The sequence below is a fragment of the Heterodontus francisci genome, chromosome 2 (assembly GCF_036365525.1).
Source record: "Heterodontus francisci isolate sHetFra1 chromosome 2, sHetFra1.hap1, whole genome shotgun sequence".
NCBI classification, from domain to species: Eukaryota; Metazoa; Chordata; class Chondrichthyes; order Heterodontiformes; family Heterodontidae; genus Heterodontus; species Heterodontus francisci.
Genome location: NC_090372.1, coordinates 176,897,373 through 176,918,446, shown reverse-complemented (window position 1 = coordinate 176,918,446; position 21,074 = coordinate 176,897,373). Strand labels below are relative to the sequence as shown.

The 21,074-nt window shown below is 44.3% G+C and overlaps 1 protein-coding gene across 2 annotated transcripts in view; it reads left to right on the top strand.

The window, feature by feature from the left end:
• The window catches only part of odad2 (outer dynein arm docking complex subunit 2), a 569,164-nt gene that overhangs the window by 253,343 nt on the left and 294,747 nt on the right, over nt 1-21,074 (top strand). For both annotated transcript variants that reach the window (XM_068014153.1, XM_068014146.1), the window contains exon 11: nt 306-452. In XM_068014153.1, coding sequence (XP_067870254.1) covers nt 306-452 — 147 coding nt within the window. The remainder of the gene's footprint in view (nt 1-305; nt 453-21,074) is intronic.

Below are 21,074 nucleotides of genomic sequence, written 5' to 3'. Positions count from 1 at the left end.
GGTCAGTGACCCTTCTTCGGAACCTGGGGATTGCCTGGGGATGTCCAGCATGCACCCGCCACTCACCAATCTCAGTTAACTGAGGCCTGTGCCTCGTCACGCCAGCAGGCCAAAATGTTTTATTGCTTTCAAGAAAAATGCTAACAGAGCTTTTTAGATATATCTTAAAGAAATATTGTTACAAATGTATTTCACTTTTTTTCATTTTTTTATTGAGTTTTAATTCGCTTGATGAACAATTTTAGCAAAACAAGTTATTTATTTCTTGCAATATTTGTCTAATTTTCTTTACAATACAATTTCAGGGTGGCAACCAAACAGCTACTGTCATCGCCTTGTGCTCAATGAGGGACTTTAATTTAACGAATGAGACATGCCAGTTGGCCATCCGAGATGTGGGTGGCCTAGAGGTTCTGATTAACCTGTTAGATACAGAAGAAACCAAATGCAAGGTAAGCCAGATTGCCACTTATTAAATTATTGCAATATTATTTTTAGGCGTGAACAAGCTGACTTTTCTCTGCCAAGCATGCGGTTTGTGCCCATTTCTTGGCACTAGGGAGAGGAAAAAGAGGCAGTAACCTGTAACACCAGATCTCAGCCCAATTGATGAATGATGCACAATTCCAATTGGCTTAGGGATGGGCAAAAATAGCTTGACTGAAACAGGAGGAAGCTTCATTATTATATTTAAATTATTCAGAGAACTGTTCTGACACCATCCATGTTTTTTTGCTCCCTTGATGCTGTGATAAATTAACATTGATTGGGATAGATCTTGATGTCGTGCGATAGATAGGGCCTTACCAAATTCACGGTCAAATTTTACAAATTTCATGGTCACGGCATTTTAAGAATCATGAATTTCACCATTTCATATATTTACGTTGTAAATTTCACAGTGTCGCAACAAACCATGAAAATGATCTATTTAAAACAAAAAAGACAAAGGATGTTTCTGGTTTCAAATGGCATTTATTGTATACTCAAAAAACTATTGTAAAAAGCCGACTATAAACGGGTCACATTCTTTACTCACTGAAGTCCGTGTTTAAGTGTGAGCATGGAGCAACCTCCAACTGTCTTTCTTCATTCCTGTCTCTGCGTAGTGAACACCTATCCATGTTTAGACACAGCTGTCCTCACATCCACAGAGTTTGTTGGAATTGTCAGATAGCACTGTGCTAGCCTTGCAATGTATTCCATCTCACTCCTTACTTGTGCCTTGTAGATGGTGGAAAGGCTTTGGCTAGTCAGGAGGTGAACACTTGCCACAGACAACCCAGCCTCTGACCTGCTCTTGTAGCCACAGTATTTATATGGCTCATCCAGTTAAGTTTCTGATCAGTGGTGTCCCTCGGATGTTGATTGCTGGGGATTCGGTGATGGTAATGCCGTTGAATGTCAAGGTGAGCTGGTTAGGCACTCTCTTGTTGAAGATGGTCGTTGCCTGGCACTAGTGTGGCGCGAATGTTACTTGCCACTGATCAGCCCAAGCTTGAATGTTATCCAGGTCTTGCTGCATGCATGTTTATTGCAGAAAGCCAGTTTGTGAATAACAGAAATGGAGCCAATATTTACACACTTTATAAGCATTTATTTATAGTTATACCTTTACAAGCATACACCTCTTGCACCAACAACTACAGTTTTAGTCTGTGTCTGTTTACATGTGGCTCAAGTGAATCCCCAGTTAATGCTCAGTAGCTCCATATAGTTAAACACAACTCATATACAATTAACAGATTCCTTTCTTGTTCTTCAAATAAAAATTAGAGTTAATGTGCACATTCAAAATTTCAAAACAAATCAAAAACCTCCATATTCTATACAAAGCATTGCATTGGGAGACACCCCTCCACTAGGACTCCTAACAATGTCTTCGTATGTACATTTGATGACTGCATCCATCCATTTAATTTTAGAGATTTCCTTTCTGACATTTGTTTCAAGCCTTTTTGTGGAATGGACATTATCCCACAAAGAGCGATTATCTCCAGAGTCTCACTTAAAATTTCACAAATAGAATCCTATATCCACTGCCTCCACAAGAACCAGTGTTTCGGCATCTAAAGTACTTTTAACAACTGTTTACCTTCTTAGCTTCCCAAGCTAAAGGATAACATTTCCCGTTTTCATCTAGAAGAAATATTATGAAATCAGCTGCAGTAGAATACCCATCAGGAAGATTAACCTTGGAAGCATCACTAAAAATGATTAGTTTCATGTTCTTTGGTCACCTCAGTATAAATTTCTCAGGATTTTCTTTTAAATAAAAACATAAAATGCTGGAAATACTCAGCAGGTCTGGCAGCCGCAGCATCTGAGGAGAACTGATCCATTCTCATTAAAGTTCACAGATCTAAAATGTTAACTCTGTTTCTCTCTCCACAGATGCCGCCAGACCTGCTGAATATTTCCAACATTTTCTGTTTTTATTTCAGATTTCCAGCATCCACAGTATTTTGCCTTAGTTTTGATTTTTAAAAATGTTTTATTTGTCCTTAAAACATTCTCTACTTAAGGATGTTTCATCAGTCATACTTAATTCCAATACATCAAAATTAGCATCTGGTCTAGTGTGAGTGCCCAACCATTTCAACTGACAGCTTCTCAATTGATCTGTTTCTTTAGATACATGATCTTTCTGTGATGTTCTAGTATGATTAACTGGGATGGGAGTAACACTCTCTAAACATAGGAACATAGGAGCATGAGTAGGCCATTCGGCCCATCAAGCCTGCCCCGCTGTTCAATATGATCGTGGCTGATCATCCACTTCAATGCCTTTATCCCACACTATCCCCATATCCCTTTATGTCATTTGTATTTAGAAATATGTCAATCTCTGCTTTAAACATGCTCAATGACTGAGCTTCCAAAGCCCTCTGGGGTAGAGAATTCCAAAGATTCACAACCCTCTCAGTAAAGAAATGTCTCCTCATCTCTGTCCTAAGTGGCTTCCCCCTTATTTTGAAATTGTGTCCCATGGTTCGAGTCTTCCCAACTTAGCTGCATCTACCCTGTCTATCCCTTTAAGTATTTTGTAGGTGTCAATGAAATCTTCGAAACTCTAGAGAATACAGGCCCAGTTTCCCCAATTTCTCTTCATATGACAGTCCCGCCATCCTGGAACAAGTCTAGTGAATCTTCGTTGCACTGCCTCTATGGCAATAATATCCTTCCTAAGGTAAGGGGACCAAAACTGCACACAGTACTCCAAGTGCAGCCTAACCACAGTTTTATACAATTGAAGTAAGACTTCACTACTCCTGTACTCAAATCGTCTTGTGATAAAGGCTAACATACCATTAGCCTCCCTAATTGCTTGCTGCCCCTGCATGTTGGCTTTCAGTGACTTATTGACAAGGACACCCAGGTCCCTTTGTACATCTATACTTTCTAATCTCTTACCATTTAAGAAATACTCTGCACATCTATTCCTCCTACCAAAGTGAATAATCTCACATTTTTCCACGCTATATTCCATCTGTCACATTGTTGCCCACTCACTAAGTCTATTTAAATCCCCTTGAAGCCGCTTTGCATCTTCCTCACAACACACATTCCCACCTAGTTTTGTGTCATCCGCGAACTTGGAAATACTACATTTGGTCCCCACATGCAAATCATTGATATATATTGTGAACAACTGGGGCCCAAGCACTGATTTCTGTGGTAACCCACTAGTCACAGCCTGCCAATGTGAAAATGACCCTTTTATTCCTACTCCCTGCTTTCTGCCTGTTAACCAATCCTTTATCCATGCCAGCGTATTACCTCCTATCCCATGTGCCTTAATTTTGCTAACCAATCTCCTGTGGGAGACTTTATCAAAAGCCTTCCACCGACTGCCCTTTATCAATTCTGTTAGTAACATCCTCAAAAAACTCCAACAGGGTTGTCAAACATGATTTCTCATTCATAAATCCATGTTGACTATGCCCAATCAGATCATTATCATCCAAGTTTCCATTTATCGCATCCTTTAGAATAGATTCTAGCATTTTCCCAATGACTGATGTAAGGCTAACAGGTCTGTAATTCCCTGTTTCTTTCTCCCTCCCTTCTTTAAACAGTGGAGTGATATTTTCAACCTTCCTATCTGCAGGAACTGCTTATACAATCCTTAACTTTCTTTGTTATCCATGGTTGTCTGCCTTTACATTTGGAGTTTTTGTGCCTTGAAGGAATATATAGTTGCTGTAAACTATGTAATATTTCTTTAAAGACTACTCATTGCCGATGTAATGTCAGACGTTTTAATGTATTTTCCCAATCCACCGCAGCCAATTTGCCCCTCATACCTTCGTAATTTCCTTTATTCAAATTTAATACCCTGGCTTCAGATTGAACTACCTCACTTTCAAACATAATGTAAAATTCTATCATATTATGGTCACTCATCCCTAAAATTTATTTTACAAGTTTATTAATTAGCCATTTCTCATTAGGTAACACCAGATCTAAAATAGCCTCTTCTCTAGCCGGTTCCTCAACATACTGCTCTAGAAAACCATCCCTAACACACTCCAGAAACCCGTCCTCCACAGCATTAGTGCTAGTTAGGTTTACCCAGTCTATAGGCAGATGGAAGTCACCCATGATTACTTTATTACCCATGCCACATGCTTCTCCAAGTTCCTGATTAATACCATGCCCCACACTACCACTACTGTTTGGTGGCCTATAAACAACTCCTACCAATGTTTTCTGCCCCTTGCTGTTTCTTAACTCCACCCAAACAGATTCCATATTTTGTTCTTCCGATCAGAGATCCTTCCTTACTAATGTACTGATCCTTATTATCAGCGCAACACCATGTACTTTTCCTTTTTACCTGTCCTTCTAAATGTTGAATATCCTTGAATATTCAGTTCGCAGTCTTGGTCACCCTGTAGCCACGTTTCCGCTTTGGCAATTAGATCATACTCATTTACCTCTATTTGGGCCTTTAAATCATCTACCTTGTTGCAAATGCTGCATGCATTCAGGTAGAGTGACCTTCACCTTGTCTTCTTGACATTCTGCATTCTAAGCTTGATTGACGCTTGCCTTTGTTTCGCCTGCCTTCTAATGTCAGTTGCTACTTTTCTACCTCCTGTTACCAGCTTTACATCCTTCCAATTTGAGCTACCCCTCAGGTTCCCATCCACCTGGCAAGCTAGTTTAAACCCTCCCCCAACAGCACTAGCAAATCTCCCTGTTAGTTCCAGTCCTGTTGAGGTGTAGCCCATCCGTCTTGTACAGGTCCCACCTGCCTCAGAAATCTGATGCCCTCCCTCCTACACCAATTCTCCAGCCACGTGTTTAATCGATCAGTTCTCCTATTCCTATGCTCAATAGCACGTGGCCCTGGGAGTAATCCTGTGATTACTGTTTTGAAGGTCCTGCTTTTTAATTTCCTTCCTAACTCCCTAAAATCTCCTTTCAGGACCTCATCCTGTTCCTGCCTGTGTCATTGGTACCAATGTGGACGACAACCTCTGGCTGTTGACCCTCCCCCTGAAGGATGTCCTGCAGCCACTCCGTGACATCCTTGACCCTGGCACCAGGGAGGCAACACACCATCCTGGCATCACATTTACCACCGCAGAAACACCTGTCTGATCCCCTGACTATCGAATCCCCTATCAGTATTGCTCTTCCACTCTTCTTCTTCCCCTCCTGTGCATCTGAGCCACCTGTGGTGCCATGGACTTTGCTCTGGCTGCACTCCCCCACTCTCACCAGTATCCAAAATGGAAAACTGATTAGCAAGCAAGATAGACTCAGGGGACACCTACACTGCCTGCCTAGTTCTCTTAGACTGCCTGGCGGTTACCCATTCCCTCTCTGCTTGCATGCTCCTAACCTGCGGTGCGACCACCTCCCTAAACGTGCTATCCATGTAATCCTCTGCCTCGTGGATGCACAACAGTGACTCCAGCTGCCACTTGAGTTCCAAAACCCAGAGCTTAAGCTTCTGCAACCGGTGACACTTCCTGCAGATGTTCTTCTAGGACATGTGGTGTGTCCATGACTTCCCACGTACTGCAAGATGTACATTCCACTTGGCCAGGCTGACCTGCCATAACGCAACTTTAAAAGCTTTTTATTACAATGAAAAGTAAAATAAATTAACAGTTACTCACCAACCAACTTCTTCCCCTGTACCAAAGAGAGAGGCAGCTACTGGAGGCTGAAAAAAGGTAGAAGAAAGAAAGAGGCCCCTCCCTCACACACCAAACTCCCAGATTACACATTGTACACTCACATTTATCTTCTTAATTTATGTTCCCCTCCTTCCCAAACTCCCTCAATTACCATAATAATAAAAGCAAAATACTGCGGATGCTGGAAATCTGAAACAAAAACAAGAAATGCTGCATTCACTCAGCAGGTCTGGCAGCATCTGTGGAAAGAGAAGCAGAGTTAACGTTTCGGGTCAGTGACCCTTCCAGTTCCGAAGAAGGGTCACTGACCCGAAACGTTAACTCTGCTTCTCTTTCCACAGATGCTGCCAGACCTGCTGAGTGAATCCAGCATTTCTTGTTTTTGTCCCTCAATTACCAAACTCCCTCAACACTATGCCCTCCAGCAGTACTCAATGCAGACAAGCAGCACAGAGTCCCCTCAATTTATACTCTGAATGCAATGCTGTATCAGCTCTGCTAGAGCTCAGAAACCAGTTTAAGTTAGCTACCTAATTAACTAGCTACAGCTATTCTCAGTGTTAGTATACCTCTGTTTAAAACTGCAAGAAACCTAACTGAAACAGGAATTTCAATTAATTGCTGGATGTAAACAAAGAAAAAATTAGTCTTGCTAGATTAACCCTTAAAATACACTCACTTACCAAACTCCCATCTTTACACTCAGTGCAGAGGATTGTTGATTTAAAGTTACTCCAGACCTACTGTGCTTGATATCTAAACCAATATATGTAAAAACCTCACAAGCCTGACTCCCAAAATAAATTTTACACTAATCTTGTTGACAGCACACAAGTTCCACAGTACCACCCCATAAGAAATCAATACGCATGAAGAAGAAGCCTAAATATTTTCCTTTATGATACCAATAAAACATTGTGGGAACTGCTTTTAGTTGAACACTACGTATTTTCAGCAAAACAGATCTCACCAACAAACACCACATCCTGGCACCATCATTCAGGTCATAGACACATTTGTTTAGTTTCCATAGATTTCCTTCTGCACCTGCTGCCTCATTAAACAGTTTCTGAAACACTTCTCTCTGAAAAGTGTCGCCCTGCAGAAATGCGTCTTTAGTGTCAATTGATCTACACTCCCATGAATATGTGGCCAAAACAGCTAAAAAGATTTTCAGGATTACATTTCCAGCTGTAGGAGAGTTCACTCTAATATCTATCACCCCAGTCACTCTTCAGCCTTCTATGCCCCATCTGCAAGCACTTTTTCAGTACAAATCCACCTAGGTGGCAAAGCTGGTTTTCCATTTATTTGGTACCTCAAAATAAACTCCATACTCTGTCCAACTAATTCCTTTTGTTTTTTTATATAAAGAACAAAAAATTCTACAAATACTCAGCAGTTCTGGCGGCATCTGTGGAGAGAGAAACAAAGTTAACGTTTCAGGTCTGTGACCTTGCATCAGAACTGGCAAAGGTTAGAAAAGAATTAGGTTTTAAGCAGGTGAAGGGGAGGGAGGTGGGGGAGAGAACAAAGGGGCAGGAGAGATTAAATAACAAAGTTGTCCCAGGACAAAGGCAAAGTGTGTGTTAATGCTTGTGGTGAAAGACAAAGCACTAGTCCAGAGAGTTAATAGCAGAATAATGAGCAGCTCTGACTACATAAAAAGCAGGTACATGGTTAAAATATGAAACATTAAAAAAAGGCTAGTCATGCTCTGAAGTTATTGAACTCAATGTTCAGTCCGCAAGACTGTAGAGTGCCTAATCGAAAGATCAGGTGCTGCTCCTCGAGCTTGCGCTGATGTTCACTGGAACACTGGAGCAGGCCAAAGACAGAAATGTTGGCATGAGATCAGGAGGGAATGTTGAAATGGCAAGCTTGGGGTCATGTTTTCGGACTGAGCGGAGGTGTTCCACAAAGCGGTCACCCAATCTGCGTTTGGTCTCCCTAATGTAGAGGAGACTGCATTGTGAGCAGCAAATACAGTATACTAGATTGAAAGAAGTACAGGTAAATCGCTGCTTCACCTGAAAGGAGTGTGTGAGGCCTTGGATAGTGAGGAAAGAGGTAAATGGTGCATGCGATTGCATGGGAAGGTGCAGAGGTGTCGGGGTAATGGAGGAGCGGACCAGGGTGTCGCGGAGGGAGTGATCCCGTTGGAATGCTGACAGGGGAGGGGAGGGGAAGATGTGGCTGGAGATGGCAAAAATGGTGGAGGATGATCCTCTGGATGTGGAGGCTGGTGGGGTGGAAAGTGAGGACAAGGGGAACCCTGTCGCGGTTCTGGGAGGGATGAGAAGGGGTGAGGGCAGAAGTGCGGGAAACGGGTCGGACACGGTTGAAGTCCCTGTCAACCACAGTGGGGGGGGAATCCTTGCTTGAGGAAAAGGAAGACATATCAGAAGCACTGTTGTGGAAGGTTGCATCATCAGAGCAAATGCGTCTCAGAATGAGAAACTGAGAGAATGGAATGGAGTTCTTACAGGAGGCTGGGTGTGAAGAAGTGTAGTTGAGATCTGTTGAGTAATTCCAGCCTGATCTTTCGATTAGGCACTCTACAGCCTTGCGGACTGAACATTGAGTTCAATAACTTCAGAGCATGACTGGCCTTTTTTTAGTGTTTCATTTTTTAACCATGTACCTGCTTTTCATGTATTCAGAGCTGCTCCTTATTCTGCTATTAACACTCTCTCTGGACTAATGCTTTGTCTTTCACCACAAGCATTAACACACTCTTTGCCTTTGTTTCAGAATAGCTTTGTTATTTATTCTTTCCTGCCCTATCAAACACTTTCCCCTTTGTTCTCCCCCGGACCCCCTCCCCTTTACTTGCTTAGAACCTAATTCTTTTCTAACCTGTGCCAGTTCTGATGAAAGGTCACAGACCTGAAACGTTAATTTTGCTTCTCCACAGATGCTGCCAGACCTGCTGAGTATTTCCAGCACTTTTTGTTTTTATTTCAGATTTCCAGCATCTGCAGTATTTTGCTTTTATTCCTTTGTGTTTTGCCTTCATCAGTTTATCCTCAGGTTTATTGGCAGCCACCAAAACATCACGATCATGAGGACTTCTGCTTCTATTTCTGTTGCAAGGCTGTTCTGTAGCCTTTATTTCACATGTAATCTATTCAGGTTACCGCCTCTACTTGCACTTTGATGTCTGTCAGGACTACCGCGAGATCACCCTCTTGCACTATCGGATGGTCTTTCTCCAGTATATAATTGTTTTCTGACATGAGCCACTTCCATGTCACTATTAGTACTTGCACTGCACTTTCTTACTTTCCACTCTTCCACCCCATTCTACCAGTCTGTGACCTCACTTCTCAGCCATAATCCTGAACATTCAACTAATATTTAAACTTGCTGGTAGTTTTCTCTGCACATCCTACAATTGTCCATTCACTAGTTCTCTGGATTATATGTCACCTGAGTACTTACTCTGGGCAATTGGTCTTTGTATGTGATAGCTCTGTCCTGTGTGTCATGATCACTCATATTACCACTATCAGTCCTTGATCTACCATATTCTGTTCCTCAGAACCTTCATCACAGAACACATGAGCACTTGAGGTACAAGGTGCCTTGTTTACTTCTATCAGCTGTGCTGAGAATGGGATTTTGTAATTAATTCTGATTAATCATGAGGAATGAAACTTAACAGTTTGATTGCCATGTTTGATAAGTACTGTCTTACCATCACAACCTGTTACCTTACTAGGGCCTTTGCATTCCCTATAACCCTGTCTTTTATAAGACACCAAATCTACTCATTTAAATTCTGTCTCGGATGGTCCTATACAGTGCCTCAGAGCCCTCCTACTTTTCTCCAAGACCCTCAGCCTTGGTGAAAGCTTGTTCCCCTGCATATAAAGTGTTCAGATTGTCATGCAGGCCCCCACCTGCCAAGAATGAGGCACATATATTTCGCCACATGGACATTACATTTTAAAATTGCTGGGAAGAAAAGAAGGCCTATTACAAGGGGTTGTCAAGCCCCTGGCTGGAAAGACATTTTTTTCATGCTAGCAGACAGTGTTAGAATAAAGGACCCAGTCCATGCCCCAGTACACAAAAGAGACCTGGTCAAACCAGTTGGTCATGTGACCACCTGCTGGCCAACTAGGGGAGTTTTAAATTGGAGAAAGAGTGTTTGAAGGCTGAAAGCTATTTGCTCCTGGACTGACAAGGTCTCTTATGGCTTGCTTGCCACAGCCTCTCCTGTCTGCTCTTATCTCATTCTCACCAGCTTTGGAATCCATTGAAGACAGAGAAAAAAGTCTCCGACAGTGAACATGGTTCAAGAAGAATACTGGGCCCCAACAAAAAGCAAGATCTACCTACAAGCAAGGACTACAGTGAGCTCGAAGCACAGTAACAAAAACCCCTCTTCAGAGATTGCCTCAAACTGCTCCACTAATTTTCTTCTGCTCTTTTCTGTCTCTATTTGCATGTGCGTATCGCATATGCATGGTAGCGTGTATCCGTAGGCATAAACCGAATTAGAGTTTAAGTTTTAATACATTTCACTTTTCTTCTTTAAACCTAAGAAAGCCTGTTTGTGCTCACTTCTTTACCTTATAATTGGAAAGCGGTGAACAAGGATTCACCAAGGGGGAGCTCAAAACACGGTGTGTTTAAAATTAAATCCTGTTACAATAAGACCAGGTGAAGGCTCAAAGGGACCCCTAGACACCTTTCCCACCTGGTCGTAACTGAAGTTTGGGTGCTAGCATCTGGAATTGACCCACAGACAAATGAGAGAAATTGGATAATAAAAGCAAAATACTGCAGATGCTGGAAATCTGAAATAAAAACAAGAAATGCTGGAAATACTCAGCAGGTCTGACTGTGGAGAGAGAAGCAGAGTTAACGTTTCAGGTTTCAGAACTGACAAATATCAGAAATGTAAAAGGTTTTAAGCAAGTAAAATAAGGGGTGGGGCAAGAGATAACAAAAGAGAAGGTGTTGACAGGACAAGATCACAGAGAATAACTGACCAGAAGGTCATGGAACAAAGGCAAACGGTATGTTAATGGTGTGGTGAAAGACAAAGCGTTAGTACAGAAAGGTTGTGAATTGACTGTAAAGCACAAAGTACTCCAGGCACAAACATTAAAAAATTTTCAAACAGCAACAGTAGATAGGCAGAGTAGAAACAAACTAAAAAAACCTAAAATAAAATAAGCAAATAAAAAAAGAATAAAAAAATAAAAAAATAACTAAACATAAAAAGGGAGGGCCTATCATGCTCTGAAATTATTGCATTCAATGATCGGTCCGGCAGGCTGTAGCATGCCTAATCGGTAAATGAGATGCTGTTCCTCGAGCTTGATATGATGTTCGCTGGAACACTGCAGCAATCCTAGGACAGAGATGTGAGCATGAGAGCAGGGTTGGGTGTTGAAATGGCCAGCAACCGGAAGCTCGGGGTCATGCTTACAAACTGAGTGGAGGTGTTCCGCAAAGCGGTCACCCAATCTGCATTTGGTCTCCCAGTGTAGAGGAGACCACATTGTGAGCAGCGAATACAGTATACTAAATTGAAAGAAGTACAAGTAAATCGTTGCTAACTAAACCAGAGGGAGGAGATTACTGTATTTAGTTAGCATTTAATATTTATAGTAGAAATCTAGCACTAGGGACCATATAGTTAATTGTCACATAATTTAGTAAGGATTCAATAAGTATTTATTTATTTTAAATTAATTTATTAATTAGTGCTAGAAATGTCAGTTAGAGGGGTAAAGTGCTTCACCTGTGAGATGTGGGAAGTCCATGACGCTTCCAGCGTTCCGGACGACTACATCTGCAGGAATTGTACCCAGTTGCAGCCCCTCACAGACCGCATGGATCGGTTGGAGCAGCAACTAGATGCACTTAGGAGCATGCAGGTGGCAGAAAGCGTCATAGACAGGAGTTTCAGAGAAGTGGTTACACCCAAGGTGCAGGCAGATAGATGGGTGACCGCAGTCAATGCAGGAATCCCCTGTGGCTATCCCCCTCTCTAACAAGTATACCGTTTTGGATACTGTTGGGGGGGGGATGGCCTATCAGGGGAAAACAACAGCAGCAGCCAGAGCAGTGGCACCGCAGCTGGCACTGTTGTTCAGCAGGGAGGGGCAGAGCGCAGAAGAGCAATAGTTATAGGGGACTCTATAGTCAGGGGCACAGATAGGCGCTTCTGGGACGTGAAAGAGACTCCAGGATGGTATGTTGCCTCCCTGGTGCCAGGGTCAAGGATGTCTCTGAACGGACAGGGGGCATTCTGAAGGGGGAGGGTGAACAGCCTGAGGTTGTGGTACACATCGGTACCAACGACATAAGCAGGAAGAGTGACGAGGTCTTGCCGGGGGAGTTTAGTGAGTTGGGTAGGAAGTTAAAAGACAGGACCTCGAGGGTTGTAATCTCAGGATTACTCCCTGTGCCACGTGCCAGTGAGACTAGAAATAGGAAGATAGTGCAGCTAAACACGTGGCTGAACAACTGGTGTAGGAGGGAGGGTTTCAGATATCTGGATCATTGGGATCTCTTCAGGGACAGGTGGGACCTTTACAAGAAGGACGGGTTGCATCTAAACTGGAGGGGCACAAATATCCTGGCTGCGAGGTTTGCTAGCGTCACTCGGGAGGGTTTAAACTAGTGTGGCAGGGGGGTGGGAACCAGAGCAGTAGGACAGCAGGTGAAATAACTGAGGGGGAACTAGTAAATAAGGCCAGTAAGACTAAGAGGAAGAGCAGGCAGGGAGATATTGCTGAGCACAGCGGGACTGGTGGTCTGAAGTGCATTTGTTTCAATGCGAGAAGTATTACAGGTAAGGCAGATGAACAGAGCTTGGATTAGTACTTGAAACTATGATGTTATTGCTATTACAGAGACTTGGTTGAGGGAAGGACAGGATTGGCAGCTAAATGTTCTGGGATTTAGAAGCTCCAGGCAGGATAGAGGGGGATGTAAAAGGGGAGGGGGAGTTGCATTACTGGTGAAGGACAATATCACAGCTGTACTGCGGGAGGACACCTCGGAGGGGTTATGCAGCGAGGCAATATGGGTGGAGCTCAGGAATAGGAAGGGTGCAGTCACGATGTTGGGGGTTTACTACAGGCCTCCCAACAGCCAGCGGGAGGTAGAGGAGCAGATATGTAGACAGATTTTGTCAAGATGTAAAAGGTGACAGGGTTGTAGTGGTGGGTGATTTTAACTTCCTCTATATTGACTGGGACTCACTTAGTGCTAGGGGCTTGGATGGGATAGAATTTGTAAGGGGCATCCAGGAGGGCTTCTTGAAACAATATGTAGATAGTCCAACTAGGGAAGGGGCCGTACTGGACCTGGTATTGGGGAATGAGCCCGGCCAGGTGGTCGAAGTCTCAGTAGGGGAGCATTTTGGGAACAGTGACCATAATTACATAAGTTTTAAGGTGCTTGTAGATAAGGATAAGAGTGGTCCTCGGGTGAAGGTGCTAAATTTGGGGAAGGCTAATTATAACAATATTAGGCAGGAACTGAAGAATTACGATTGGGGGGCGGCTGTTTGAGGGTAAATCAATATCTGACATGTGGGAGTCTTTCAAACGTCAGTTAATTAGAATCCAAGACCGGCATGTTCCTGTGAGGAAGAAGGATAAGTTTGGCAAGTTTCAGGAACCTTGGATAACGAGGGATATTGTGAGCCTAGTCAAAAAGAAAAAGGAAGCATTCATAAGGGCTAGAAGGCTGGGAACAGACAAAGCCCTTGAGGAATATCAAGAAAGTAGGAAGGAACTTAAGCAAGGAGTCAGGAGGGCTAAAAGGGGCAAAAAGTCATTGGCAGACAGGATTAAGGAGAATCCCAAGGCTTTTTATACGTATATAATGAGCAAGAGGGTAACCAGGGAAAGGGTTGGCCCACTTAAGGACAGAGGAGGGAATCTATGTGTGGAGCCAGAGGAAATGGGCGAGGTACTAAATGAGTACTTTGCATCAGTATTTACCAAAGAGAAGGACTTGGTGGATGATGAGTCTAGGGAAGGGAGTGCAGATAGTCTGGGTCATGTCGTTATCAAAAAGGAGGTGGTGTTGGGCATCTTGCAAAGCATTAAAGTAGATAAGTTCCCAGGGCCTGATGGGATCTACCCCAGAATATTGAGGGAGACAAGGGAAGAAATTGCTGGGGCCTTGACAGAAATCTTTGTATCCTCATTGGCTACAGGTGAGGTCCCAGAGGACTGGAGAATAGCCAGTGTTGTTCCTTTGTTTAAGAAGGGTAGCAAGGATAATCCAGGAAATTATAGGCCGGTGAGCCTTAAGTCAGTGGTAGGGAAATTATTAGAGAGGATTCTTTGGGACAGGATTTAGTCCCATTTGGAAACAAACGAGCTTATTAGCGAGAGGCAGCATGGTTTTGTGAAGGGGAGGTTGTGTCTCACTAACTTGATTGAGTTTTTTGAGGAAGTGACGAAGATGATTGATGAAGGAAGGGCAATGGATGTTGTCTATATGGACTTCAGTAAAGCCTTTGACAAGGTCCTTCATGGCAGACTGGTACAAAAGATGAAGTCACACAGGATCAGAGGTGAGCTGGCAAGATGGATACAGAACTGGCTCGGTCATAGAAGACAGAGGGTAGCAGTGGAAGGGTGCTTTTCTGAATGGAGGGCTGTGACTAGTGGTGTTCCGCAGGGATCAATGCTGGGACCTTTGCTGTTTGTAGTATATATAAATGATTTGGAGGAAAATGTAGCTGGTCTGATTAGTAAGTTTGCGGACGACAAAAAGGTTGGTGGAGTTGCGGATCGTGATGAGGATTGTCAGAGGATACAGCAGGATATAGGTTGGTTGGAGACTTGGGCGGAGGAATGGCAGATGGAGTTTAATCCGGACAAATGTGAGGTAATGCATTTTGGAAGATCTAATACAGGTGGGAAGTATACAGTAAATGGCAGAACCCTTCGGAGTATTGACAGGCAGAGAGATCTGGGCGTACAGGTCCACAGGTCACTGAAAGTGGCAACGCAGGTGGATAAGGTAGTCAAGAAGGCATACGGCATGCTTGCCTTCATCGGTCGGGGCACAGAGTATGAAAATTGGCAAGTCATGCTGCAGCTGTACAGAACCTTAGTTAGGCCACACTTAGAATATTGCGTGCAATTCTGGTCGCCACACTGCCAGAAGGATGTGGAGGCTTTGGAGAGGGTACAGAAGAGGTTTACCAGGATGTTGCCTGGTCTGGAGGGCATTAGCTATGAGGAGAGGTTGGAAAAACTCGGATTGTTTTCACTGGAACGACGGAGGTGCAGGGGCGACATGATAGAGGTTTACAAAGTTATGAACGGCATGGACAGAGTGGATAGTCAGAAGCTTTTTCCCAGGGTGGAAGAGTCAGTTACTAGGGGACAGAGGTTTAAGGTGCGAGGGGCAAAGTTTAGAGGGGATGTGCGAGGCAAGTTCTTTACACAGAGGGTGGTGAGTGCCTGGAACTTGCTGCCGGGGGAGGTGGTGGAAGCAGGTACGATAGTGATGTTTAAGAGGCATCTTGACAAATACATGAATAGTATGGGAATAGAGGGATACGGTCCCCGGAAGTGCAGAAGGTTTTAGTTTAGACAGGCATCAAGATCGGCGCAGGCTTGGAGGGCCGAATGGCCTGTTCCTGTGCTGTACTGTTATTTGTTCTTTGCTTCACCTGAAAGGAGTGTTTGGGTCCTTGGATGAGAGAAATTGGAAGTGGGAAGCCAAATTGTTCCCAATCAAAAAAAGAGCAAGTTTTCAATACAGGTTTTCTTGTGGTTGTGTGTGATTGAATACTAACATGTCTACAACTGAAGCGAGTAGCTCTCCAAGCAAGGGTGAAGTAAATTGGGATAAGTTTAAAGTGCTGTCTATGGAGGAGTTGAGAAAAAAGGCTGAGCAGTTTGGGATCACTCTACGTGGCAAGGCTAGGAAATCTGAACTCCTAAGGCTAGTGCCAACCATTTTTCCCTTGAATCTGAAGAAGCAGAAAAAGTGTTGGAAGTAGGTCGAGTCAGGGTACTGCTAGCAAAGATACAATTGGAACAAAAGAAACTTGAATTAGAAGACAGGGAAAGAGAGAGAAAGAAAGAGTCTTCCAGAAGGAAGATGAAGAAATTGAAAGACAGGGGAAGGAACGAGAGAGAGAGAGGAGAGAGAGAGAGAGAAAGAATATTGCAGAAAAAATCCAAAGAAAGAGAGCTGAAGCGGCTTGAGTTAACTAGGGGGCAACAGAGTAACCCCAGTGAAAGCATGGCCAATATGGAGGAGTATAATTCAGGGCTGGTACAAAATTGCTAAAACTTGCCCAACTAATTCCAAAATTCAATGAGGACGATGTGGAAGCATTTTGTGTGTCTTTTGAGAAACTGGCAAGGCAGCTAAAATGGCCAGCTGAACCTGGTCTCTTTTACTGTAAGGCAAGCCAACTGGAAAAGCTCATGAGGTTTATTCCTTGCTGACAGATGAGAGTTTATCAAGTTATGTACTGACCAAAATTGCTATCCTCGGGGCATATGAATTCGTACCCAAAGCCTATTGCCAAAAGTTTAGAACCCTCAAAAAGCAAGCTAATCAAACTTATCTGGAGTTTGAAAGAAGTAAGCCTCTGGCTTTTGACCAGTGGCTGAGGGCTCTTAAAGTACAGCTCAGCTATAAGACTCTGAGAAGTAATTCTGTTAGAGGAATTTAAAACACTCTCCCATTCTCAATAAAGACCCATGTAGAGAAGCAGTGGGTTCAGGGAGCCCAGCAAGCAGCCATTCTGGCTGATGAGTTTGCTTTAATTTATAAGTCGGTTTCCCAGGGGAGAACCTTATCTAATCACCCCCACAAATCCGTAAAGGACAAAGGGTAGGAAGGTGATCCCTGCCCAGGCAGTCCTGGGAAGGAAAGGAAAGCAGGAGACACAGGGGGCCCTCCTCCAGCCAAAATGGAAGGTGTTGTGAGCAAGACCCGGAGACCTGTGTGCTTCCATTGTAATAAGGCAGGGTATTTAAAGCTGTCTGCTGGAAACTAAAGGGAAAACCGGTGGGGTTAATCAGGGCACACCTGCTCAGTGAAGGGACCCTGATGGAAAGCACAGAACAAACTGTGGCTTTAACTGCAGTAAGAGTGCAACCCAGGAAGCTTACTACGGCGAGTGCAGGAAAAGTTAATAGGATTCCTGAAGGTTATCAGGGTTTTGTGTCTGAAGAGAAAGTAACCCCATACCCCTGGAGTGGGGCAAGCAAGCCCATAGTAATTCTCAGGGACACAGGGGCCACTTTTACTGGGAAAAGGCCTGACCTTTTCCCAAGAGAGGGCAGTGAACACCAAAATGGTGATGAATGGTATTGGAAGGCAGTGTATGGCTGTACCTGTACACTGGGTGCACCTGGAGTGTGACCTAGTTTCGGGACCAGTGACCTTGGGGATTGTCCCTCGTTTGCCTGTGGATGGGATTGACCTGCTTCTAGGTAATGATCTGGTGGGGGTGAAGGTGGTACCCACCCCCCTCCCCAGTATTGAAAGAAAGACCGCAGGAGGTCAGCGAGACAGGGCCGCGGCAGGAGATGGTTCCCTGCAGTTTCCCTGAATGTGTAATGAACCAGGCAATGATCAAACCAGCTCCCCCAGAGGAGACTGCATTGGCACTGTAGGCAGATGACCAAGAGGTCTGCCTGTCCGAGACTTTCTTTGGAAAGTTAGGAGATCCAGGGAATGAATTAAATGGATTTTCCCTCCCTGAGGCTCAGCGAGCCGACCCAGTATTGCGAGAGTTAGCATAGGTTGTGCCATCTGAAAGTGAAGCAGAGGGAATCCCCGATTGCTACTATTTAAAGAATGAGATACTGATGAGGAAATCAAGTTCTCCTCACAGACCTGAGGGCAAGGAGTGGACAGTAATTCACCAGTTAGTGGTGCTGCTGAGGTACCGGGGAGAAATATTAAGAAGGGCCCACGAGACTACAGTGGCTGCACAAGTCGGTGTATGAAAGACCAAAGCCCACATAAGATAGCAGTTTGACTGGCCAAATCTCCACAAAGATGTGGTTGAGTACTGCAGGAGTTGCCACATGTGCCAGGTTGAGGGGAAACCCCAACCTGCAGTGAAACCTACACCCCTAAGTCCTGTACTGGTGTTAGGAGGGCCCTCCAGCAGAGGGCTGGTGAACTGTAAAGGGTCCCCCACCAAGAACAAAAGGGGACAGGCAGGCACACGGCTGGCAAAAGTTTAGAAAGAGCAGGGGAGAAAAGTGACCAAGAGGGCAGGTCAAAGGAAGTTGGGGAGGAACCCTGGATGAAAACCCCAACTATCTGGTCAGCCAATCCCGAAAAATTTGAAAAAGTAGACCCCACATCCTGCTACATAAATGCAGACTTTAGAAGCCGCACCAGAGTTGCTAACAGCATTTACAGGAACCTGCGGAGAAGAAGAGAGACCTCGAGGGGGCACAGTAACCATGAGGTGATGTCTCACCTAGTCAAAGTGCCACAGGAGAGTGCAGTCAAGTCTGCACACATACCTGCAGGCAGGAATGTCCCAGAGAACAAAGGGGAGATTAACAAAGAAGCCTCCTCCACAGTCAGAGGAAAAGGGAACCACCCATCCCCTGAAGTCAAAAGCCTCTGCATGACTCAGCAAAGCACTGATTGAGCATTCAGGATGGACCCGCCCACTACTAACTCTCCTAAAAAAAGATTAAGCAGGAACCAAGACCCTAGGCAGTCATAGCAATGGGAAAACTGAAGAAAAGCTTTGCCAAGGAACCACATGGTTACTGGAATGCCAAAAAGGGGAAATTAAAGCAGTACTGGCACCCAGAAAAGACAATTTTAATAAGCTTTAAAGTTTAGGAATGAATGGAAATGAATGAGAGAAATGCAAGGTTTTTCTTTCTGTATCTTATATTTCTCTCAAACCTTTTAATGAAATGCGCTTTTTTTTTTCAAACCGCATTTCATTCCCCTTGGTGTGGAGGTGTCATGCAGGCCCCCACCTGCCAAGAATGAGGAATATATATCTCGCCACATGGACATTACATTTTAAAATTGTTGCTGGGAAGAAAAGAAGGCCTATTACAAGGGGTTGCCAAGCCCCTGGCTGGAAAGACATTTTTTTCATACTAGCAGACAGTGTTGGGATAAAGGAACCAGTTTCTGCCCCAATACACAGAAAAGACTGGTCAAAACAGTCAGTCATGTGATCACCTGCTGGCCAACTAGGGGAGTTGAAGGCAGAAAGTAGTTTGCTCCTGGACTGACAAGGCCTCTCGTGACTGGCTTGGTACAGCCTCTCCTGACTGCTGTCATCTCGCTCTCACCAGCTTTGGAATCCATTGAAGACATATGAACCCCGAGAGAGAAAAGTCTTCTACAGTGAACAAGGTTTAAGAAGAACACTTGGCCCCAACGAAAAGCAAGATCTACCTACAAGCAAGGACTACAGCGAGCTCGAAGCACAGTAACAAAAACCCCTCTTCAGAGATTGCCTCAAACGTCTCCACTATTTTTCTTCTGCTCTTTTCTGTCTCTATTTGCTTGTACATATCGCATATGCATGCTCGCGTGGAGCGTGGCCTATATCCATAGGTGTGAACCGAATTAGAGTTTAAGTTTTAATAAATTTCACTTTTCTTCTTTAAACCTAAGAAAGCCTGTTTGTGCTCATTTCTTTACCTTATAATTGGAAAGCGGTGAACAAGGATTCATCAAGGGGGAACTCAAAACATGGTGTGTTTAAAATCAACCCCTGTTACAATAAGACCAAATGAAGGCTCAAAGGGACCCCTAGACACCTTTCTCACCTGGTCGTAACAACATGTGCAGAGAAAATGGAACTAATTGTAGTACCTTCTAGAGCAGGAGGACTATTGTACAGCACAGAAGGCAATTTGGGATTTCGCCCATAGACTAATTGATAGGATTGTACCCTCCAACCATCTTTTAGCTACGGCATTCAGGACTATGATATTCATGTTTTCACAAATGTCTCTGAAGTCTTCATTGGCAAATTCCTCTCCATTATCAGTCAGAAACTTTGACGGTGCCCCAAGTCCACTCCCTATTGTTATGAACGTTGGACTTTGTAATATGATTATTTTAATTTAGTTTAAGATGTAGTCAGAGAAGTCAATGACCTCACATCCACTCTGCTTATAGACAGGACAGGACAGGAATCTTGGTTACCAGGCCAACAAAGATTCCAGACACCTGAACAATGGGTTTCACCCTCCAAGTTTCAGATCATAAACAAGGGGCTGAATTTTATTAGGGTGCTGCACATCGCGGCGGCGCGCTTTGTAGTCGGTAGTGTGCCCGTGTACATTGGCCGCTGCTGAGCCCCAGCGATATTATGCTCAGGGGCTCATTTAAATGGAGGGGATGGAGCATCCACCCCACCCCCTCACCAAATGACGTAGAAGGGGTGACCGCTCTGTCCCCAGCAGCAGCGTCCGGCACCGGCACCATTTTTGAAGGGCTTCAAACCCTTAGCAATAATTTTAATTTATTCCCAATCCAAACTCCCTCCCCCGCAACCTCTTCACTATTGCCCTTCAACCCCTTCCTACCATCCCCACAACCAATAAGAAGTGCTTTTCCTGCTCACCGCCCCCCTCCCCCCCCTAATACTTTTAGGCCTCCCTCACCCATCAGTGTCTCGCCTCGGAACTCCAAATGGAGTTCCAGAGGTGCGCGAGTTGCGGCTGGCGGCCGTAAAATCCGCATGGGACGGCCGCTAGGACAACGTAGGTTTATTTGCATCTTGTTTTAATCGATATTAATATTTAAGTGAGGGCCCTGCTGCTTGGCCTTGGTGGGGGCTGCACCGAAGTTTCACCGCCACCGGCAAAATTCAGCGGGGCCTTCTCGGCGTCGTGGGTCACGGTAGGCCTCTCCCGCAAGTATTTTACGGCCCCGACGTCAAGGGGCTGGTAAAATTCA